General features: G+C 41.7%; 1 protein-coding gene across 1 annotated transcript; it reads left to right on the top strand.

Annotated features, from left to right (window-relative positions):
- Positions 1 to 510: 510 nt before the first annotated feature.
- On the top strand, positions 511 to 20510 carry LOC115309196 (chymotrypsinogen B). The gene is made up of 6 exons (XM_029967387.3): positions 511 to 614; positions 4214 to 4397; positions 6195 to 6324; positions 10628 to 10772; positions 14870 to 15012; positions 20250 to 20510. The coding sequence occupies exons 1-6, from the start codon at positions 557 to 559 to the stop codon at positions 20454 to 20456; spliced, it is 867 nt and encodes a 288-aa protein (XP_029823247.2). The 5' UTR covers positions 511 to 556; the 3' UTR covers positions 20457 to 20510.
- Positions 20511 to 21247: the final 737 nt, after the last annotated feature.

Raw genomic sequence — 21247 nt, 5'->3', positions numbered from 1 at the left:
AAAGAAACGTACAGTATATTGAGAGACACCCGCAGGCTAAAGTACTAAATACTAATTTAGTCACCACTCGGAGAAGGAATTCATTGACCCCACCCATTGGAAAATAATAAATAATTTTTTTAGATTCTAACACCAGACTCACCTCCGTCTAATGCCTTAAACTCACCAAACTCTCCAACTGAACAATAATATGTGAGCACGCAATGAACCGTAGATAGAAATAAAAGGAATATAATGACAAATTCATCAAATGGTTCAGATAACGCTTGAGGGGAAAAGAAACATGTAGTGAGTACATGCCGCTCCCATTCCGTCTAATAACCCGGACGCTGATTCAACGAAAGCAGTAACATCTGGCAACCAGACCTTGCGAGAAGGCATCTTTTTTTCCATGAGAGGAATCTTATCGATTTATCTCTAGGCACTGCAGCTGCCCCACGTGTTCCTAGGAACGGTATCTTGAGACAAGAGGTCTATTTGAACAGGTTTCATTTTCTCTTAGGACTTTTACTAACACTCGGGCAAAAGGACGCCGCATTTTTGGAAACCAGTCGCCATGAAGCGATTCATTGTTTTATCCCTCTTGCTGGTGCCCACCCTGTCAAAATACAAAGGTAAGTTTTGCAAAATAATTATTTGGACATTATTTGTAATTTCCAGCTTGAACAGTTTTATGCGTTTAATTGTTTAATTGTAGTTATTTCCTTACCTATGATTTTAATTTCGCGTTTATAAGCTTTGCTCGTGTTCAAATTACCTCCCAACACTACGCGAGCGCACCATGGTTTCAAGTCCTTGGCTCCGAAAATTCCTGAATTTATAACCAAGTTATATTCCTCTTGGGTTGCCAAAGGCATGGTAGCGCTTTTTTGGACGAGGACAAAAGAAAGAGAGACAAGACAGACACGAGCGCTCGTGTCTGTCTTGTCTCTCTTTCTTTTGTCCTCGTCCAAAAAAGCGCTACCATGCCTTTGGCAACCCAAGACCAATACCAACTAGCCCAACACACAGCTTTGACAAGTTATATTGTATGACGTGGCGCTCATTCTGCTATAAAAACACTGAAAAAGGTATGAAGAGGAACGCTATGACAATATAGTACAATCAAATCCCTGTCCTGGTTGATAAAAAAGTTACCTATAGTATAAGCTTCATCGCTAAAAAAGGATCATTCAAGGGCTACACAGTCCAGGGGCCGCTTTAATGACAACCATTTCAGGTAGGGGCACCTCAAGGTAGCGTTTTAGGGTTATTGCCTTTTAACCTGCTTAATAATGATATAGTCAGTAAGGAAAGAATACCTCATTTTTAATTTATGTCGGTGATACTAGTTTATTTGTTTAAGGAATAATACAGACAGGCTAATTTCTGATGAAAACACCTGCCTAGCAAAAGCTCGGTACGTTAAGTGCCTTAAATTCTTTAATAAGAAAAGTAAAAAAAAAAACGATACTTTTTTATCTAAAAGGTACAGTATGCTATGCCACCACAAAATCGTGAACTACTTTGAGGTTGAATTTGTAACTACTTTAGGCGTGTTTTTCCTCTAACATATGTAATGGGAATTTTATATATAAAACCTTACACCTAACTAGTAAATATCATAGGTATTCTATACACGTATCGTCGTACCTTGCCGACTAGTCTAAAACTTCTAATATATAAAGCTTGATTCATTTCTCGTTCATCCTACTGTGACCTAGTTTGGGGAACAACGACAAATACGAACCCGAATAAATTATTTGCGTTGCAGAAGAAAGTAATTCCGATCGTCGCTAATGCCTCGTATAACGCATATGCTGAACCACTTTTAAAAATGAAGTCACGCAAAAAAAATTATATTTCATGTATATAGCTGGCGACAGTGTACCGTGAAATTCTTAATCATTCACCAAAAAGATTTATAAACTAACTTTAAGTAATATTATATAAGGAGTGCGCAGCGCCGGATCCTTGAGAGTGCCGCGTCTTCGAACCAATTAGGGGTTACAGATTGTTCAGCCCGCACTAACTTCTGCAATGATGTTTTTAAAAAAATTGCTTCTGTTGATGCAGTAAATAACAGAGCAATACGCAAAAATATTATCCTCTTGCGGATAAAGGTTTGACTATATATCACTGATATTTGTTACTGCCTTATAAGTTGGTATTTTTCCTGTCGGCCAACCTGTCAGAAAGGAGAAATGGGCTTCGTCATGCTGCACTTCTGCAACTTCTTTGCTGCCCCCATCACTCATTTGTAATATGCTAGTAAACGCAATTAATTTAATTTTATTTTTAAAATACTAAAATCACATACTTTTAATATTAGTACGCGATATGGTGTTCCTGCTTATTTGTCTAGTTAAACGCTAAGGGTGTCCAGATTTTTAATCGCCAGTAACGACGATTGGTAACATCTCATGAAATCAAATTTAGCAGCTATTTTTGTTTAGGACTACCGCAGTTTAGGAGTTCTTTGAGTGTGCTAAAATGGTTTTTTTGCGTTGCCGATCAGGAAAGGCAAAAAAAAGTCATATCTTAATGCATGCTTTGCAGATGATTAAAGTTTGTGCTTAAGAACTAAGACATGATGCGCCCTCTATAGGGTTCAAAGGTAATTGGAATAAATAAATAAATACATAAATAAGTAAATAAATAAATAAATAAATAAATAAATAAATAGTTTCGCCCTCTTGCCTAAGAACTATTTACGTAAATATGCAGTATAGCTAATGATATTCCAATGCCAGCACCCAACAACGCTGCATTCGTCTTTCATATGATGCAACATATGGATAAGTCGTACACAATATTGTATAAAGGTTGTGAATGTCTTACGTTAGGGCTCAATCCGTGTAATGGAAGACGTGGCTTAACGTTCAAAGTTTAATTGAGTTATGCACCAGCTCGCTGGTAAGAAATCTCCCACATAGGGTGGTAAATTTTTTTTATTACTCGTTATGTTTATGGCAAAAAAGAACACACTTTCCTTGATACAAAAATTAACTCGAACGTAACAGCTTCCCTCAATTATTCACCAGCTTGCCTCCAACTGGAAGCAGAAAACGCAACTATTACAAACTCGCATCAAGAACAGATTTCGTGATTAAATGTAACAGAGAGGAAGCATATATGTTGCATTAGGGACTGAAAATTCAATGAAACTAAAGGTTTTTCTAGGGTCCTTTTTATTTTTTTATGCGCTTTAATTGAAATAACTTAGCTTCATATAAATAAAAATTGTCCCTAATAAATAAAGGAAACGCAGATATTTTCACTGCCCGTGAATTATCGTTTATGACAAGAAATAATAGAAATGACGTAGTCAGGTACGTAACGAGGATGTGGATACATGCCTTTGCGAGTTGAGTCTACTCAGGCCGGACCAGAATAATGTAGACGTCGAAAGAAAAAATAGGTGGACAAGGACAGCTGCACCTGTGTAAAGTTAAAAACTAATTTGCTTGAGGTTTTTTTTTGTAATCACTTCTGGTGTTCACTATCATAATAAGACCCCTTTCGTCGAGGTCGGCTGGCCTCGATTATTTATCTTCGCAAAAGAGAAACAGATGTCCAGCGCGGGTTGACGTTTCGTTCCATAAAGTTTTTGTCTGCAACGACTAGATAGGGGTAGACAGGCATCTATTTAATGTATGCTCCCTCACCTTGCCAATATGGGGAATTTTCGACTTACCTAACAAACCTTTATAATCATGTTCTTTTTATATACTAACCCCAGCGAATCAACTAACGTCTGTAGAATTCATTTCGCTTTAACCCTACATTTCGGCATAACAATAACACACAAGATGTTTCCCTTTGAAGATCATCACGGCGCTTGAGTTGACTTCTTTCGAGAATTAACCTTATACTGTATAAACTTGTCGTAGACCAAATTCTTGGAATATTATTCAAGTTAAACAATTATCAGTTTTTTTTTTTTAAATTACTGTAAAATTTAATCCTCTGGCAAACTTAATGTTTTTTTTCGTTCATGACGCCTCAGAAATGTTTATTTTTATTTTTGTTCTTTATATTTTTTTTCTGAACTTAGGTCATGTACGTACGCATATCCCTAAATATCGGTGCAAATTGCACGCAACGAATTTAATAAATGTATTTCTTTGCCATATCTTTGTAGACGGGAGTCTCGGAATGTTTCTTCTGTCTTTTTTTATGGGAAGGAAAGGCGCATACCTGTGCTCAAATTGTTTGCCTTTCGGTGGGGCAGGGAAGTGCGGAAAGCCTGAAATTCCGCCTGACACCGACGAGGGAGACAGGATCATCGGCGGTCGCGCTGCAGTAAGCGGAAGTTGGCCATGGCAGGTCGGCATCTACACGACCAAGTACTCGCACTTCTGCGGCGGCGCGCTCATCAGTGACCAGCACGTGTTGACAGCGGCCCATTGCGTCTGGTGAGAAAGGTTCCGATACTTTCTCTTGCAACGTGTCTTTAAGCCGCAATCAGACCTCTCATACGTAGTACAAAAGACAAGGTGATCGTTGCACACACGATGACATAATTCTGTGCGGTCACACCACACGCTTGATCGAGGCATGTTTTCTTCATAACTATGCATACTTCGAACATGTCTGCAGGCAGTGTTTTTATCACCAATGTAGCTTAGTTGTACCAGAAAGAATCATGCCCCCGACATAGTTCCAGACAGCCTTTTTTATGATGTTTTAGTATTGGGACCGGTGGTTTAGAGGACCAGTGATCTGCGTAAGGTCGCCATCATCGCTTTTAAATACAACCATGTGACTAGTAAATAATGTCTTTTATAAATTTAGTAGAAAAGTTACCCTTAAAAAAACTATCTAATGTCACGTAGATGCTTGCGATTTCATTAGTGTGACAAGGTTATACATCCTGCATTTTGTTAACAGCTGCAATCGCAGATCAGTGCTCTTCCAATGCTCTTAATACACTTTGTTGTTACTTCCGTTGCAAAAAAAAAATGGGGGTTCTTAGTTCTGTAGTTTCGGTATACTATATAAACTCATAGCTCTCGTCACTCACGTTTAATGCGGTACGCATAGAAAAGATTTAACAATCGCGGGAGAAAAAAAAGGGATTCCGAAATATCTTCAGCATAATAATCGTGAAATTTAAGAGCAATAAGTCTAAACAGCTTGCTAAATTATAAAGAATAGAACAAAAAAAAATATTTTACGTGACTGATGTGTATTTTTATGGTATATATTTACATGCAAATCGAGTTAGACAAACACTGAAAAAAAAACAAAAAAACACTATCATGACTTCAAGCTTATTTACTCAGTCAGTACGTCCATAGACGGCCTAGCGCTATGCTAAAGAAGGCGCTTCCAGAAAACTCCAGTGGAAGAAACCGAGAGGAAAATATTAAAAGATCTCCCGCGGAGACGTGGGAAATAGTTTCTACTTCATGTTGACGTTCCCGCATTTACTCCTACGCCCCCCCCCCCCCCCCGTTTCAGCGTCACTGGCACAAACACATGCACACATACGAACACATTTTCACACTTTTTTTTTATACGAGCGCAGATTTGTTTAATGAATATTTGTCATATCCCAAACCCAAACAAGTGCTCCATTACATCTTCACAAAACCATGAATTAAAATTAGACTAAATGTACATTATCAAAGTTAATTCAGGACTTTTTAGCGTATTTTTAAAGATCTTTTTGCTGTGCTCTTTTTCACCAATACTTGACTTTATGACAAGATCAGACAACACGCAAAAGAAAAAAAAAAGGGACTAACTTATCCAAGTTTGTTCATTCATGGCGCCAAAGTGGGGCCTAGTAGGGGATTCCTCTAACACGCTAGTTATTGCAACAGTGATTTGCATTCGTACTAACAAGCCATAAAAGAGCCCAATTTTTGATTTTCTTTAATTCGACACAGGAGTGCCAAAGTGCGATTCACGAGAAGAGTATGCCAGTAACAACCGAATTACCATGCCGTGAAGCCTAAATAAGGTGTTTACTTGGTAGTTGAGGTAGGACCCCAAAAAAGCCATATATCAACTGAATATGCAAACAGTGAAGCCTAACCCTGGAGCTTTCTTGTCGATCGCGTACCAAAACTTTCGGTCTCTAGCCAGAGGACATCGGGTTTGGTTCCGCTCTGGCTTTTTGAAATTTTAATGCCTCAAATAGTTTTGACAAATACCATATTTCGGTTTATTTCACCTCCGAAAACGTGAGCATCTTTTTGTTTCAGGGAAAGGATGGCGACTGATATCAATGTTCACCTTGGCTCGCACCAACGCCTAGCCATGGACAGCTCCGAAGTGTTTGTCGGAGTGGATGATGTCTGTGTGACTCCCAATTTTCGCACGATTGGAAAGACCGTAGGTTACGTTTTCCTGGAAAAAAACTTTTGGAAATATTCCACGGTTGTCCGCAGGAGCAAAGACACATTAACAAAAACTTCCTTCACTCGCGTGACTCAAAGGATGCACTTTGTTCCAGACGCTTCCAAGTGGAATTCAGATGACGGATCTTTTTTTAATGCTAAGCACTTGTTAGCCGGGATTGCGATAGCCTGAACTCTGATAAGTGTTCAGAATTCACACCTATGTCTTGGGCGCTCCCATGTTGCAATAACACAGAAAATACTGGTTGCAAAGCGAACCCACCCTCTAGCAGTTCTTAATAAATAGAGCTAGATCTTTTAAGTTAGACCAAAATGCCAGGGGTTTATATAAATAATCTTAACATTGCGTTTCAGCACACATTATATTTATGGTTTCATGCTTTCGGATGCGACATTCTTGTGTCGGACGACAGCTCGGTGTTTATCTAATCTAATGGCAAAGAAAACAGGACAGGGGCGTAGAATTTCCCAACCTCCAGGTAACATGGGCATGATCCGAATCCTTACAAATCATATCGGTGCGATAAGCAAAACAAAAACAAGATTTGGACGAGAAGGGAGCAAGAGAAAATACGTAGCCTCGATGGAACTTCAGTGCGGTCCTTTTCCCGGGTAACCATACAATAAAGCTGTGGCTAAAAATTTCTTTTCGTGAAGCCTGGGTTTTTCTCATCAAAACAAATCTCCATTTTGGGGGTTTTCGGTTCTCCCCGAGTTTTATCAAGCAGACTCGGTGATTAATTTTTTACTAGTATCAGTATATAGCGAAAAAATAGAACCCTAATCATATTAACTTAACATATCGTAAGTTGAAACAACTTTAAAAAAAATATATTGTGTATACCAAGGTTAGGTGAGCGCTAGCCCACTCGGACACCGATCCCCCTATTCAGATGACAGGATATTTTTTTTATGCTAAACACGTATTAGCTGCGATTCTGACAGCCTGAACTCTCATAGGTGTTGAGAATTCACACCTAAGTCTTCGGCGGTCCCATGTTGCAATGGCACAAAAAACACTTGTTGTTAACCAAATCCGCCCTCTCACAGTTTTAAGGAGGTAGAGATAGATCGTTTAAAATAGATCGAAATACCAGGGGTTAATATAAAAGATCTTGACATTTCGTTTAGGCACACATTATATTTATGGGTTCGTGCTTTTGGGTAATAATTTCGGGTGTCAGACGAAAGCTCGGTATTTATCGAATCTATTGTCAAGGAAAACAGGACGCGGGCGTAGGATTTCCCAACCTCCAGAAAACATGGGCATTACCCGAATCTTTACAAATTATTTCGGTTTGATTGGAAAAAAAAAGAAAAGAAAAGAGAAAAAAGATTGGGAAGAGGGGGGAACAAGGTGGCTCGGAGTACGTGGAGCTCGGAGAAACCAGCTCGGAGCACACCAGCTCGGAGCACACTAGCTCGGAGCACGTGGAGCGAAAGCTCGCGCTGCAGAACCCAGGGATCGTGGGTTCCATCCCCACCCCTGCCCGTTTTGATCTGGATGAGCACCCTACCGGCGTGCTGTCGTGTATCCCTTCAGCGTGGTGCACGCCAAAAGACGCCAGGTTAGCGCACTGACTAAATTGCTCGTCTACATCTAAGACACCAGACGCCCTCTAAGGCAGACTAACTTCAAGCCGTATAAACATACAAACAACTATTTCCTTTGAGGATAGGTGAAACGCAAGCAGCATTGTCAAGTAATGTGATACCAGCTCGTAAGAATATGTTTAGGTTGTCTCTACAACGGCTTTTTGTTGCAAATAGTGACATAATTATTGCTGGAAATGGCTGTCCTACACCCTTCAATATGTTTGCGTTCTTGTTTGATGTTAATGGTGCTTATAACTCGTATTTATCTTCGGAATTCTCGACGTATAAAACAGTGAATGGAAAATCTATATAATCTACGCCCACAAGGATAAGTGTGAACTGCATGCTCGTTTAAAGGGGTAAACATGTGAAACGAAAGTGTGCCTTGGCAAATGAATTCAATATTTTCGTGGAGAGAAGCGACATTCGGACGCACTTAAGAAAGATGCAAGTGACTTGGGTAACACTTCGTTGAGTAGCACACAACTGTTACGAGTGTAGCATTAATTAACAAATTTAAATATTCAAGCCTGTCAAGTGTTTTTTAAGCTTATTATCAGATTTCAAACCACTGTGAAAGGAGATTTTAACGCACAGAAAGTCAAATTTGAAACTTAGGTTACCTTGAGGATCTAGCCATAAATTGTGTTTTCTTGACAGAAAATACTATGGTAGATACGTATGCATAATAAAGTAATTACAAATTAGATAAAAAACAAAAAAAAACTCAAGCTTCAATTTTTCAGCGGGAGGCCTGCGGACGGGAGTTCGGCAACGAACCTTCGACTTCTGTTATAGCATTACTCAATTTCAAATGTATTTATCTTACTCTATCCACATAAAAATAAAATGTATCAAGACATAGCAAAACCCTTGGTCACCGAAATTGCCATTCTGGAAATGATATTGTTTAAAAATTATTAAATACTGACGCAGTAAACACGGACGACGAAAAAGAAACAAACACGAGAAGACAACGGCTGACTCACAACTGAAGTTTATTCTGTGAAAATAAAAATCCCTGAAAAGATTACACACAAAGAGAACATAATAAGAGGGTTATCCAGCTTGTCCATCTGTCGCTGTCCCCCAAAAAGAGGAAAGCACGTTTGCTGTTCCTTTCGTCAGCTCTCAAGGCTGGCGATGTTTGACAACAGATTCACCCACTCAAAAAAAGTAAAAAGGGCTATTGCCATTTCATGCCTTCGATTGGCCCCCAAGAAGTTGTGTGTTCACTGGATAAAAGAGTTTCAAGGGGCAGTTGATTTAGCATGTTGGGGTTTCCGTTGGGCCAATTGACTGATGTAGCGGGTTCCCTTTTGAAACAAGCAAAATGCATAGAAAAGAGAAATGCAGGTGTGGAAAGCGGTCAAACGGTGGTATTTTCATTACTTAATCTGCTTTGCCACAACCTAAATCAGGTTGGAGGTCGATATGGGTTCCTTTTGTGTTACAAGTTCCACGAAAGATGAGCCACGTATGCGCGCGAGTCAGTGCTAGCGCTGACAAACGTCCGCAAGCTAAGTGCACATAACATCAAAAATCGTTTGTGATTTGTACATCGGCTGTCGTCTACCGGATACCCATATCGTGTGGTAGATCTTAAGTAGGCCAGACCGGAAGGTGTTTAAATGAAAGGTTGAGAGAGCACGCTTATTCCCTTAGGGCTACGGTCGGGGGACTTACCACTACCACGCCAGGGATTGTTAATTTCTCGCTTTTTTGAAAGACGCAGTTGTGGGCAGACACCGAGACGAAATGACTTGAGAAATAATTAAAGCATCCTTCCTTTCTTCGTTGGCAGACATTTGTGTTAGTGAACCATCGGTGGCGTTATCCGAGAATGATATAAAGTACCTTCGGTCTAACGTGAGTGCTAATTTGTAAGGCAGTATTTCTGCGGCCTCTAGCTTCCTGCTAGGAGTGCGTTTTAATCTATGTGTGTGTGTAATCTGTTAAAGAAGTTTCCGTTGTTTATTTTTCATAGAATGAATTTCAGTTGCCAGTCCGCCGTTGTCTTGTCGTTTTCGCTTCTCGTTCGTCGTCCGCGTTTATTGAGGCTGTATTTCACAATGTTTGAGTGCTGACAACTGGCCCAATTTACAACCATATACACCCTAAAAATGCCTGCGCGTCTATTTATTCGAAGAACTCTTAAAGAACTAATCTCTGCGATCTACGAAATCAGCTCAGCGAATGATGAGGTGGAACATCTGTTTAGACCTAAATGCTAGCTTTCTCATTACGCAATGCAAGCATGACGCTTTGCATTTGCCTAATGTCACAGCGCAGACTTGATTTTTAGGTCTAAAGAGATGTTCCACGTCATTATTCGCAGAGTGATTTCGCAGATTGTAGATATGCTTTTTGAGTGTATTGCGGGTAAGTAGATGTGCAAGAACTTTTTAAAGTGTACTTCAGCCTAATATCATATTCGTGCCGCGTATTGCGTCCTATGCGTATACCTGATGTGGGCTAATAACTGATCCGTGCCACCTGCTTCGTGGTTCACACACTTAGGCTTGGACGTGAAAGCGCGTACAAAATGTTTTCAGAAATACGGCCGCATTCGCAGTAAAATATCGCACGATCTTACAGTGGCAAATTGTCGTTCTGCTTTTTTATTAAATATACCTTAACATGGTTTCGGCGTGGTGTAATCCTGCGATTGATCCCCGCAGGCAGGCTTCGAGGACATTGCCATCCTAAAGCTGAGCCGCCCTGTAAACACCAGCGCAACCGTGCAGCCCGTTTGCTTGCCAGCGAGCGGCCAAGAACTGGCCAGTGGATCGGAGCTCTACATCACGGGCTGGGGTGCCACGAAAGGCGAGACATCACTCTCACCGCATGACGAATATGCTGCGGTCACTGCGACAGCCATGAACGACTTCAAAACCGCCGGAGGCTTATTATCTTCACCTTTCTTACCTACCGATTTTTCTTTCGGTGTTGCTTATCGACTCACGCCACAGTTCCACGGGTTGTTGGGCGATAATAATTAGGCAGCTTGGGCCTCGACGCGCCCTGTGTAATTATAGGTTACTTTGCATACTCCGTTTCACATTAAGCCCGAGCGCTGCCCACGCTACGTTCCGCTGGGACCGATCAAGCTGCGTCAAGAGTGCTTCGTCACTGTACTCGTCGTTTTTGTGTGTTTCCCATCACCGGCTTAAACCAATCGCATTCTAAAAAAATTACGCCGTGATCCCGCGCTTCTTTCCAGTGCGCGATTATCTTAGCCGGTGATAGCAGGCGCGCAAAGACAATCAGTTCCGTGTCGACGCACATTTGGTGGCGCATCTTGCATGGCCTGAAGTCCTTAGATAAGAGCTTCTTACAAGTAGTGTCATATGGTTCTATGCAGCGCCGTCTGCGTGACGGTGCAGGCTTTAGGAAGCGAATCTTGGAGCAAAACAGAAGTTTCAACTGAATGCCGCCATCTTGTTCCATCGCAATGTGCTTTGTCATTCGTATTGGTTATCGTTGCTTGTAAAATAGATATCGAGGGACTTTAGCATGGGCCCCCATCGGATGGTAGAGTCGGCTGCACTCCGACTTAGTGTGAAATTCAGTATAGTCAGGAAGAGCTCGAGAAAAAGTAGGACGTGGTTTTTTATACTCATGTTTTCCACGTTGCAATGTGTTCTTCGGAGCTTTTTTTTAACTTGCCGCAAATTTTATTGGCTGTGGAACAACACTAAGTTGCCAGGGGTTCGCCACACCCCTTGCTCTGTTTTTAAGCTTTCAATGGCAAAGTAGCCTCCTTACACGCAAGACTGAAGCAACTACTTCTTGTTTTATGTTACGCCTTTTTGATATCATTAAGTCCCGAAGATATCATAAAGTGCACGTGGTTTAATTAAAACGTAAATTGTCGGCCTTATTTTCCGAAGTAACTTTCTTGAAATGTGTGGTTTTAGCGATAGCAGCGATGAAGGCGGGCAGGCGTCTTGAGAGGCGAAAAATTACAAACAGGAATTTTGACTGATGACAAATTTTACAAATTTAAGCGCAACAGTTCGCTATAAAATAGCTTTAAGCCAATGCATTTAACCGGATGCCCATTCATTTAGCTTTGTCCGAAAAATGGTATGGCATATTCCGTCTTTAAACTATTATTACAGTACGAAGCCCTCGTTAGATTTGAGCATTTTTAAAGTTCTCGTCAAGATTTAAGACGTTTCATTTCCCACTGTGAAATGCAATGGCTTCATCGAGAGCCTCCGGAGAAACAGCTTACAAATTCACACTACCAGCGTTTCTGCAAAACCTTGTGTACAACGGGCAATACTGCTAACTCTGAGGAAGGTCAGGAAGTTCACTTTCCTGTAGAGTACACATAGTCAATCATGACAATCAATGGAAGGATTGCAGCGAATGACGAAGCTAAGATTATGATTATAATAAAATAAGGGAATGGTCTCTGAGACCATGAGCAAACGAAATGTAACGTTCATTGTCCAAAAAGTTAATTCCTCTCCGGTCATCGCTTTTTTTTTTTTTTCTCTGTTTTGTAAAATCTTATTTGGAGTTTTGTCACTTTCTGGGATACTGGTATTGTTTGCTCTGATTCGTTGTGTCGTGTTCTGCAGGAGATTTAAGTCAGATATTTTTAGAGTGTGTGCCATGAGCAAGCAGTTTGCAGTTTTTGCGTGTTTCTCTAGGAAGTGAACAGCTGTCATCAAAATTGTTATGGTGAAACAATTAGCGCATTTGGGACAACTAGTGACGCTGTCAAATTTTAGGTTTGCTTTTCGAAGCATTTGATAGAAACGTGAACAACGCCTAAAGTTCTCTTCATGTTGTCAGTGTCCCGCAGTGTGCATATATATATATATATAGAGAGAGAGAGAGAAGAAGAAAAGAACCCTTAGTGAAAACAGCAACAACGGACGATTTAATCTTCGACGTTTCGGCCGGAGTCCGGCCTTCATCAGGAAAAACTTTTACAGATAAACGCGGTTCGTATTTATACAATGCTACGGTTTGAGAGGATAACGCCGAAAGGGCATTTGCATCGATTGTACGCGAAGAGGAATTAAAGTGTCGATGCAGGCGAGCTAGTTTAATCTCAGAGCTTGATGATGCAGCTCCCTTTCATTTCTTAAAGTTAGACGCCAAAACCAACTAGGACGCAAGAAGAGATGCTGACTGGACGAGGAGTACTTTCAACTAAACTTCATATATAAAAAAAGAAACAAAAAACACACAAGCGCGAACACAAGTTGAGGTGCGTAGGCGCATGGGAAATGTTTTGCATTCACCATGCAGATAAGGAAGTGGCGAAAACTAGCACGTATTTCAATGTGACATGCTCGTTTGTAAGATACGAATATTCCTTATCTGTCAGAGATAACAAGGGAGCACTGATACAGATATTGGTTTCATGGGATCTAACCTTAAATGTTTCCAGAATTTCGCGCTAAATTTTTGTTCCTGTTACGCTCACAGCGATCACAATGTACAGTCAAGTAACCAGACGGAGATTGCCTAGTTGTCGCATAGTGTTCTTTGATTCCATCGTTAATGCATCTCCCCGTCTGGCCAATATACACCCTCCCTCATGACAGGGGAATCTCGTGAATGACGGCAGTGACACACTCGCGGTACTTTGCCACGTGCTTCTTTTTGTAAACCCCTTCTATCACGACTGAGTCATCGGGGTTTCAATTAATTTATTTTGCACAATGCAAGTAGTTTATTTGGAGCAGAAAGAAAAAAACAGGAATGCCTTACAGATTAGCTAGCTTCTTCAAGTTGTGGGATAGTCTATGTGTGTAGGGTAATACCGCAGGTATGACCGCCCTCCTTATGCTTGCCTCACAAACTTATCTGTTCTGCTTTTTAACCTCATATAAAAGAGTTTCTGACACATCGCAAAGCACACTGGGACAGAAACCCGCCGCTGCCAATCTGCTGAGCTGAGAGTTTAATGATAAAGGCATATTTTCTTGTTTCCTCGTTGTTTTTGGCGTCTAACTTTAAGAATTAACACCCAAAGAGCCGAACTCGCCGTTTTAACTCTCTGTCTTTGTTTATTTTATAGTGTATTACCAATTTGTAAATACGAAGGAGCTTGCCATTTTTATGTACACCTTTAATTCTTATTTTACAACTGCCATCTGATATAGGCTAACACAGAGTACATGCTTTAATCATAGAAATGCTATGCATCCTGTAATTAAACTATCTTTGTTATAATAGATTCCGGGCCTTGCACAACGAGTTAAAATGTGTATTGCTAATTACACTACAAAAAATAAGCAGTGGGTACGAAAATAGATTATTTTTAGTGACACGAAAGTAGGGCGTTTTGTTTTTCGTGTGTGCATTCAAATGGTTTAAGCCAAATCGCAGATGTGGCCAGTTGTGAGCACGAGCGAAATCAACATCGGCTTTTTTATTTTGTGCGTCATAAATATATCTCTTCTATATAGGACCATCTTACAGTATGGAATTTTGAGTTTTTTGTGTCATTTGTTTTATGCGTCGTTTTTTGTTTACCTTTTTGTTTGAATTTGCTTGAATCTGCTTGTGTGGGTAACACCGTTTGGTGTATGAAATTTTCACCTCGTGCTGAATGTGAGGAGTGCAGAATATTATATTCACTGGGAGCTTACGGAGGGTAGGGCCTGGATCATTATGTTTACGCGTCTTCTTTCCTGATTTGTTCTTCGACATCCTTATCAAGTATTGCCCAAATATCGTTGGTGGTGGAGTAATAGCCACATGCTCGAGACTTGCCACGCGCTGAGTTTCTTAAGGTGTCAGTGCCTGTATATTATCTTGATATGGTAAGGCATGGGCCTGACTTTTTTTTTATTCCGCGCCTTATCCAATCGACGAAAACAGAAAAATTGAACGTTGAAAAAAAGTCGGTCTAAATTGTTTAATTTTTGGCGGTGGTCACTGTTTTCTTTTAGCGAAAAATATGAAGTCCAAGTCACTGGAACTCAAGCAGCTTCTGACAACAGCCATTCCAACCAAAGAATGTTCGAACAGTGATGGTGTACCAGCGCCCCCAAGTCGCTTCTGCGGAACCCACCGTTCCGGTTCATCCTGCTACGTGAGTCACTTTCCTTTGGGGCATCCTGGTAGGGCCGTTCGCCGGACTCTTTGCAGGCTATTTACGCGAAAGAACGAAATCTTCAAAATGGGCGCCTAAATTATACGCTTTAAAAAGAGACAGAATATGTAGAATAAAGACTCTAGCAATCATAAATAGCTTTTTTATTTAGATATTTTATCTTTGTACGATTTCCACGTAAGTTGAAATTGCTTAAAGAAAAACCTTTATTACAAGCAAGGTAAAAATTTTCTTAGTTTTTTTAGTACACATAAAAAAACGTTTAGGAAGGAATTTTTTTTACATATTTCCAGCATAAGTGCTGCTCATTAAATAGTTCCCTGAAATTATTTCTGCTTTTATAGTCAAGAAAGATAATCATCTCCAAATGTTCCAAATGCAAAAAAAAACAACGGTAAGTTAGCATGATATTTCGCCTCGTCTTTTGCGTTGTATTTCTGCTGCTACGGGCAGAAATACAAGCAGGATACAACCATGTACAAAATAAAAACAGAATAGGAGCAGAATCCGAGCCTGTATGCTCGTATTCTTGATTATAAACTTTTTTTTTCAGCCTTCTTTGTGTTCTGTAGAATGGAATAACTTTAACAAGAATAATTCCAATCGCCATTTGTTCGAATCCCTTCGTTTCACTTTTCAGTAGTTGCGATATATTTTTTTATAACTCCATGCTAGATGATCTAGTTTTAGGGTTTTGTTTCTTCTTCTTTCTGTTTACACAGGCTAAATGTTTTGTGACTCAATCGCGTTTGGGACCTAGTCGATCATCACGAAGTGAGGCAACCGTTTTTTTTAGTTATCGAAACATAGATTGGTTCTGTGGCAGAACCTATTCTCGTTTCTCTAATGATCGATTGGCGGTCCACCCGAAATAGCATCTTTTCTTGGCACTGTTACGAACGCACCGCTCCACACCCACACATTTATTAATGGCAAGGGTGTGTTGCAAGAACGGCACTACCTTTTGCCTGGGAAGGATACCGCCTGCCCGATATGTATCTCAATATCTCCGAGCTGTGAAGCGTAATGCCTTGAGGTACGGGCTCAAAGATCACCTTTTGCTTCCCATGTGAGTTTTCTTTATCTTGCTACATTTGCAGTTGCGTAAAAAAAGGATAATCTATGATTTGTACATTGCACTTGATAATCTTCTGTAAGAATCAGCCACATGTTTGAAATCCAGGGCTTACCTTCGACCTTATGATTATATCAGTAAGTCACTCGCTCTCGGGCTTTGAGTGCGTGCACACTCTGTATTATAGTACTGAAGTCTCCTGGCTCCACCAAACGATGAAAATAGTAAAGTCAAGTAAATACATTTGGAAGTAAAAACAAAATCGGCAGAGACATCTAAGACTGTTTATGTGTGGGAATGCTAAAGGGCATGACGCACGCACTAGACACAGCTTTAGTCAGCCAATAGCGTGGAGCCGCCGTGGCGTCAGGGGAGAGTTCTCGTCTCGCACCCTGGAGGCCCGGGTTCGGTTCCCACTCAGACCGGAATGTATACGGTTTTCTTTTCCAAGGCATTAATTTACTTTGTTTACAGGAACCTCCCTTAGAAATTTGAGGTCAATCTGAGCATTTTTTACCTGTTTTCACTCTTGGCAACTTCGGCCATTTTTGGTACCATCGCTCGTGTACGCCGCCTACGACGCCGGATTTTCGCCTAATGAAGCATGTAATGCTTTCGCATAAAAAAAAAAAAGGAAAAAAAAAGAAAGGCTTTTTGAAGGTGTAGCGCAGCGTTTTCGGACTTTGGGCAATTAAACGGGAAAATTAGTCACTGTCAACACTTTGTGAGGTGCGCGTACTACAGAGGACTCTTCACCAGCTATCATCATCATCGTATGCGGCGTATGGGCAGGAGAGACCAAGCAGGCTGTATAGATACCTAAGCTTTTCAGCTCGCTTCATGCGTCGTTTGGTAACGGGGGAAAATCTACTTCACGAGCTATTTTTATTTGAGGAGGGATATTTCTAGTATATTGCGTTTTATTCCGGCATAGGAAGCGAGCAAGCCGGCCGTGTCGCGGCGGTCGCCTATTGTTCGCCGTGACCTGGCGGTAGCCGTCGCAGGAGCATCGGGCAGCAATGGCGACGAACAGCACGGCGGACAGTGTCCCCGTCGTGATTACGGCGGAATTTAAGGCAGTTACGAGTTCGGAAAGTTCCTTCGGAAGCCGGTGCCGCCGGCTCAGAATCATCGCGAAGTAATAGCAACGAGCAGCAAGAGGAAAGTGGGCGACTACGAATCCGGAAAGCTTCTTCTGTAGCCGGTGCAGAATCATCGGGGGGAAGCAGTGGCGATAGCAGCACAGCGGACAGTGCTCGCGGTGTGATTACGACGGGGTTTAAGGCGGTTACGAATCCAGAAAGCTTCTTCCGTGGTGCCAATATAACGAAGAGAAAACTGTTTCACGAATCTGGCCGCATGTTCGACGTGAAGGAGGTCCGTTTCGACGAACAAGTGGATGTCACGGAGCGCCGTACTCTGCAAACAAAATTAAGCGCGCCCGCAAAATCTTTAGTTGGCGTTGAGTGGACTGCGGTAATTATGTGCGTTTATTTCTGAATCAGCTTGACAATAACTGGGCGATTTTTTTTTTTCGCGCCGTTCCGCGATTCTCTTTACTATCTTCCTGTAGGCTGATGGAAACATCCAAGGGTAGGCTTAGGAGGGCGACCGCATTCCGCTTCTCGATTCCGGTGAAGTATTTGCTGCATACTTTAGTTTGCCGTCGGTGTCGATGCTGTTCCATCGTCGCTAGAAGAGAAAAAAAGTTAATTGTATTATTCGTCAGCAGCTTAAACAAAGCGCGAACTGGAAGGTAAGAGACACCACTAACCTGTATGGACGCATAAGTCGTACCCAGGTCGCGCAGTACTCCGCCTCGTACGGCTTTCAAGAGACAATGCAGTACTTCGTGCCACGCGCGATCTTGCCGACCACGCAGCAATTGTTGCGGCTTTCTTGGTGCGGAATAGCCATCTCAGAAATTACAGCGCTAACCCACTACAACGCACAACCAACGCAGCGACTGGCGGAAGATGCCCGATGCAACGGACCCGTTTGCCGCTAGGGGCGCCCTGGTCGGGGCTTGAATTAGATCTGCACGGTTCCTATAAGTACGTGGCCCGTGGTCGGGCTAATCAAACACTTACTTTGCTGAGGCGACGAAGTGCCGGGATGGTGGTTGACTATTTTCTACCTTAATACTAAAGCACTGGAGAATGAAATAGCATATCTAGCGCTTTACCCGAATACAACACCTACCACGGCGAACAGCCAGTAATTTTATTATTTTCCGATCGAATGGAAACTGAAGAGGGAATGCTTCATTGAGATGAAAATGGGTTCTCAAAACTCGTCTTCAGAACCCCCAATCTACGGGTGTCGACATGTCGAGGTATGCTTCATGTACAAAGCACCACGCCCAACACCGCCAAAGGTCGTGGCGGAAGGCCGTAGTGCAGACAAAAGAGAAAATGCCCCGGGTCAGTGGGAAGGGTAGCCAGTGGAAAGAAAATGGATTCGTTTAGTTCGGGTAGATGGCGTACAAGAAACTGGTGTCCCAGAATACGGGACATGGTGACCGCCAACCGCAACTGCAAACTAAAAGATAATATATATATATCTATATCTATATATATATATATATATATATAATCACAAATATATATATATATATATATATATATATATATATATATATATATAATATAATCACAATATATATATATATATATATATATTGTGATTACGCGGAGAACCATTGCATCGAGCTATTATGTGCACCCTATACAAAAAAAAAACGCGTGAATTAAGTAAGTATATAAATACCTTAATTAAAGCCTTTTTTTTCTTTTACTTTCCGTTTTTTTTTTTTTTTTGTTATAATGCATCATCCCGAGGCGAAGTCAATCACAAGTTTAAAAATCTTAGTGAAAACTGTTGTTTCTCAAAACCGTTTCTATATCCTACCAATGTTTACTGTATCTCTGCTCCGTTTCACTCCAAGTCCGACCGGAGCCGGCGCTGCGATCATATGAACCCAGATCAAGCAGCATCAAAAGTACGTCCTCATGGTGCTCGTCCTCTTAGTGTTTTTGTTATCACCGACGAAGCAAATCACGCGCAGTGAATATGGTGTGGTTTTTAATGCGTTATAATTAGGTTAGCCGAGGATTGCGAACACCCAAAAATGACGAGCGCTGTGAAGATACACATTTGGTGTTGCTTGATTCGCTCCTTCAAATCATTGCGTAGGCTGCGGTACGATTTAATGCGAAACGGCGTAGAGACTGGCGCGACGAAGGTCTCTTCTTAAGGGGACAGCAGCAGAGCTCCAAAATTATATTTTCTTTTGCTAGCGATTTAATATACTGTTAGGAGACTACCCAATAAATATTTTGCTGCAGAGTCATGTGCATCTTTTAATAAAGCCAAAAAAACTCGACTCTTCGAAACCGAAACCGAAACACAAGCACAGAAGCTCATGGCCAGAAATCACGTGGCTGCGCCCGTCCATTGTTCTTCTTTCCCTCCGCTTCTCCGGTTTGGGAAGCAGACGACGACGACGAGGACGACGACGGCGCATTTGCGTGCACCGTTTATCGTGCGATTGTTCTGCTGTAGTATGTATCCCTCCCGCTCGATGTTCTGCGCTCGAAGATCGATTGGACGGTACCACGAACGACAGTTCCTAAGTAGCGGTCCCACGTCCGTCGTAACGTTCGTCCGTCGTGCAGCGCCATTGCGCCGTCCAGCCCGCTGCACGTCGCCATATTCATAATGACGTGTACACGTACCTCCATGGATCTGTGCAACTTTTTTTTTTCGATTAACTTATTGGCAGTTTTTGAAGGCCACAGAATGAAGTTAATATTCTTTTCCATCCTCAATATTGGATGTGCTCCTTAGGTGACCCATGACATTAATTATAGTTGCTACACATTGTTTGAACACCACGCGGCCATAGAAAAAAAGCTTAAGAGCGACTGAAACCAGCCAATTTTCAAACGGTTCATTTTGGGCGCCAAAAAAAAAAAAGAAAGAATTTCGAGCGGCAAGTTGTGTTATGAGGAGTTGGGCTCTGATGGGCCCTATTCAAATGAAAAGCTCGGCAAGCATAAATACTTTGTCCAGCGTCGTACCTTTAAGCCCGTTACCTGGTCCATAAATCTTACCACATCCGTAACCGATATCTGCGTAGGGTGACAGCGGAGGACCCGTGGTTCACAATGCCAACGGTACCTGGACCCTGCACGGCATCGTTACCGGCGGTCCCATCGTCTGCGGTTCAAACGCGGACCCGCTGTTCTTCGCCAAGACATCGTACTACGTGGACCACTTCATCCACCCGTTCATGGACCCGCGTACGCCTCGGAGGGATATTAGGAAGATCTGCAGGCTCACCTAAGGTGTTCATTTTTGCAAGCTTTGATTTTGCAATAAACATAATGGCGTGCAGTAATTTCTGTATTGTGCATTCGAACTTGAGCAAAAGTGTAATCGGCGATTGACGGTATCTTGGGGCACAGTGCGTATCGTAAGAAAAATACCCGAGGGCAACAAAAGGTGTGCGTTTTAGGTCGATGTATGAGAAAGCAACTTGTTCAGTTCCAGCATTTTGTTATTTTCAGCACCACGCTTCTTTTATTGTCGCTGACAGTTTAAGAAACACCCGGCGTGTCGAGTTCCGTGCTTATGAATATTGCTGTCTAGCCGGTGAGATTGTAGTATAAAATAATGAGAACCTACGTCCTCTTGCATAAATAGATATGTTGTGCAAACTTAAAAACAAAAAAAATAAATATCCCGCGGGAGACTTACAATGTTTATGTTTATATCTACGCGGTTTCATATTGTGGCTTTCTAACTAACTAATGCCGAAATCTCGTTGTCCATTGAGTGATAATAAGAGGCTTAGAACTTGCTGTGGCGCACGCCTGTTTCTGATTGAATAGTTTATGTCATGATGTCGAGTGTCTGTGCTAGACAGGCAGAGCCGAATTCAGAAATTATGAGCGCGTAATAATTATCCTTGTGCCTGATAGACCAGTTTACACCTCGTCGCTGGATCTCAGGTAACGTGTTATATTCCGAACGAATGTAAGCTGAGTTCAACGTTCTTTCAGGTAAAGGTGCCTTCATATGTGTCTAGGTGTATCCAGGCCTACTTTAGATCATGTCGAATCTCACGGCAGGTGA

Source organism: Ixodes scapularis, unplaced genomic scaffold, assembly GCF_016920785.2.
Source record: "Ixodes scapularis isolate PalLabHiFi unplaced genomic scaffold, ASM1692078v2 ptg001990l_1___fragment_2___debris__unscaffolded, whole genome shotgun sequence".
In the NCBI taxonomy this organism is placed as follows: Eukaryota; Metazoa; Arthropoda; class Arachnida; order Ixodida; family Ixodidae; genus Ixodes; species Ixodes scapularis.
Note: the sequence above shows the minus strand (reverse complement) of the source record. Positions and strands in the feature narration are given on the sequence as shown.

Coding starts and splice junctions, on each gene's coding strand:
- LOC115309196 (XM_029967387.3), top strand. CDS start 557: ATGAAGCGATTCATTGTTTTATCCCTCTTGCTGGTGCCCACCCTGTCA. Junction 6,325..10,627: donor TTCGCACGATTGGAAAGACC/GTAGGTTACGTT, acceptor TGATCCCCGCAG/GCAGGCTTCGAGGACATTGC. Junction 15,013..20,249: donor GTTCCGGTTCATCCTGCTAC/GTGAGTCACTTT, acceptor ATATCTGCGTAG/GGTGACAGCGGAGGACCCGT.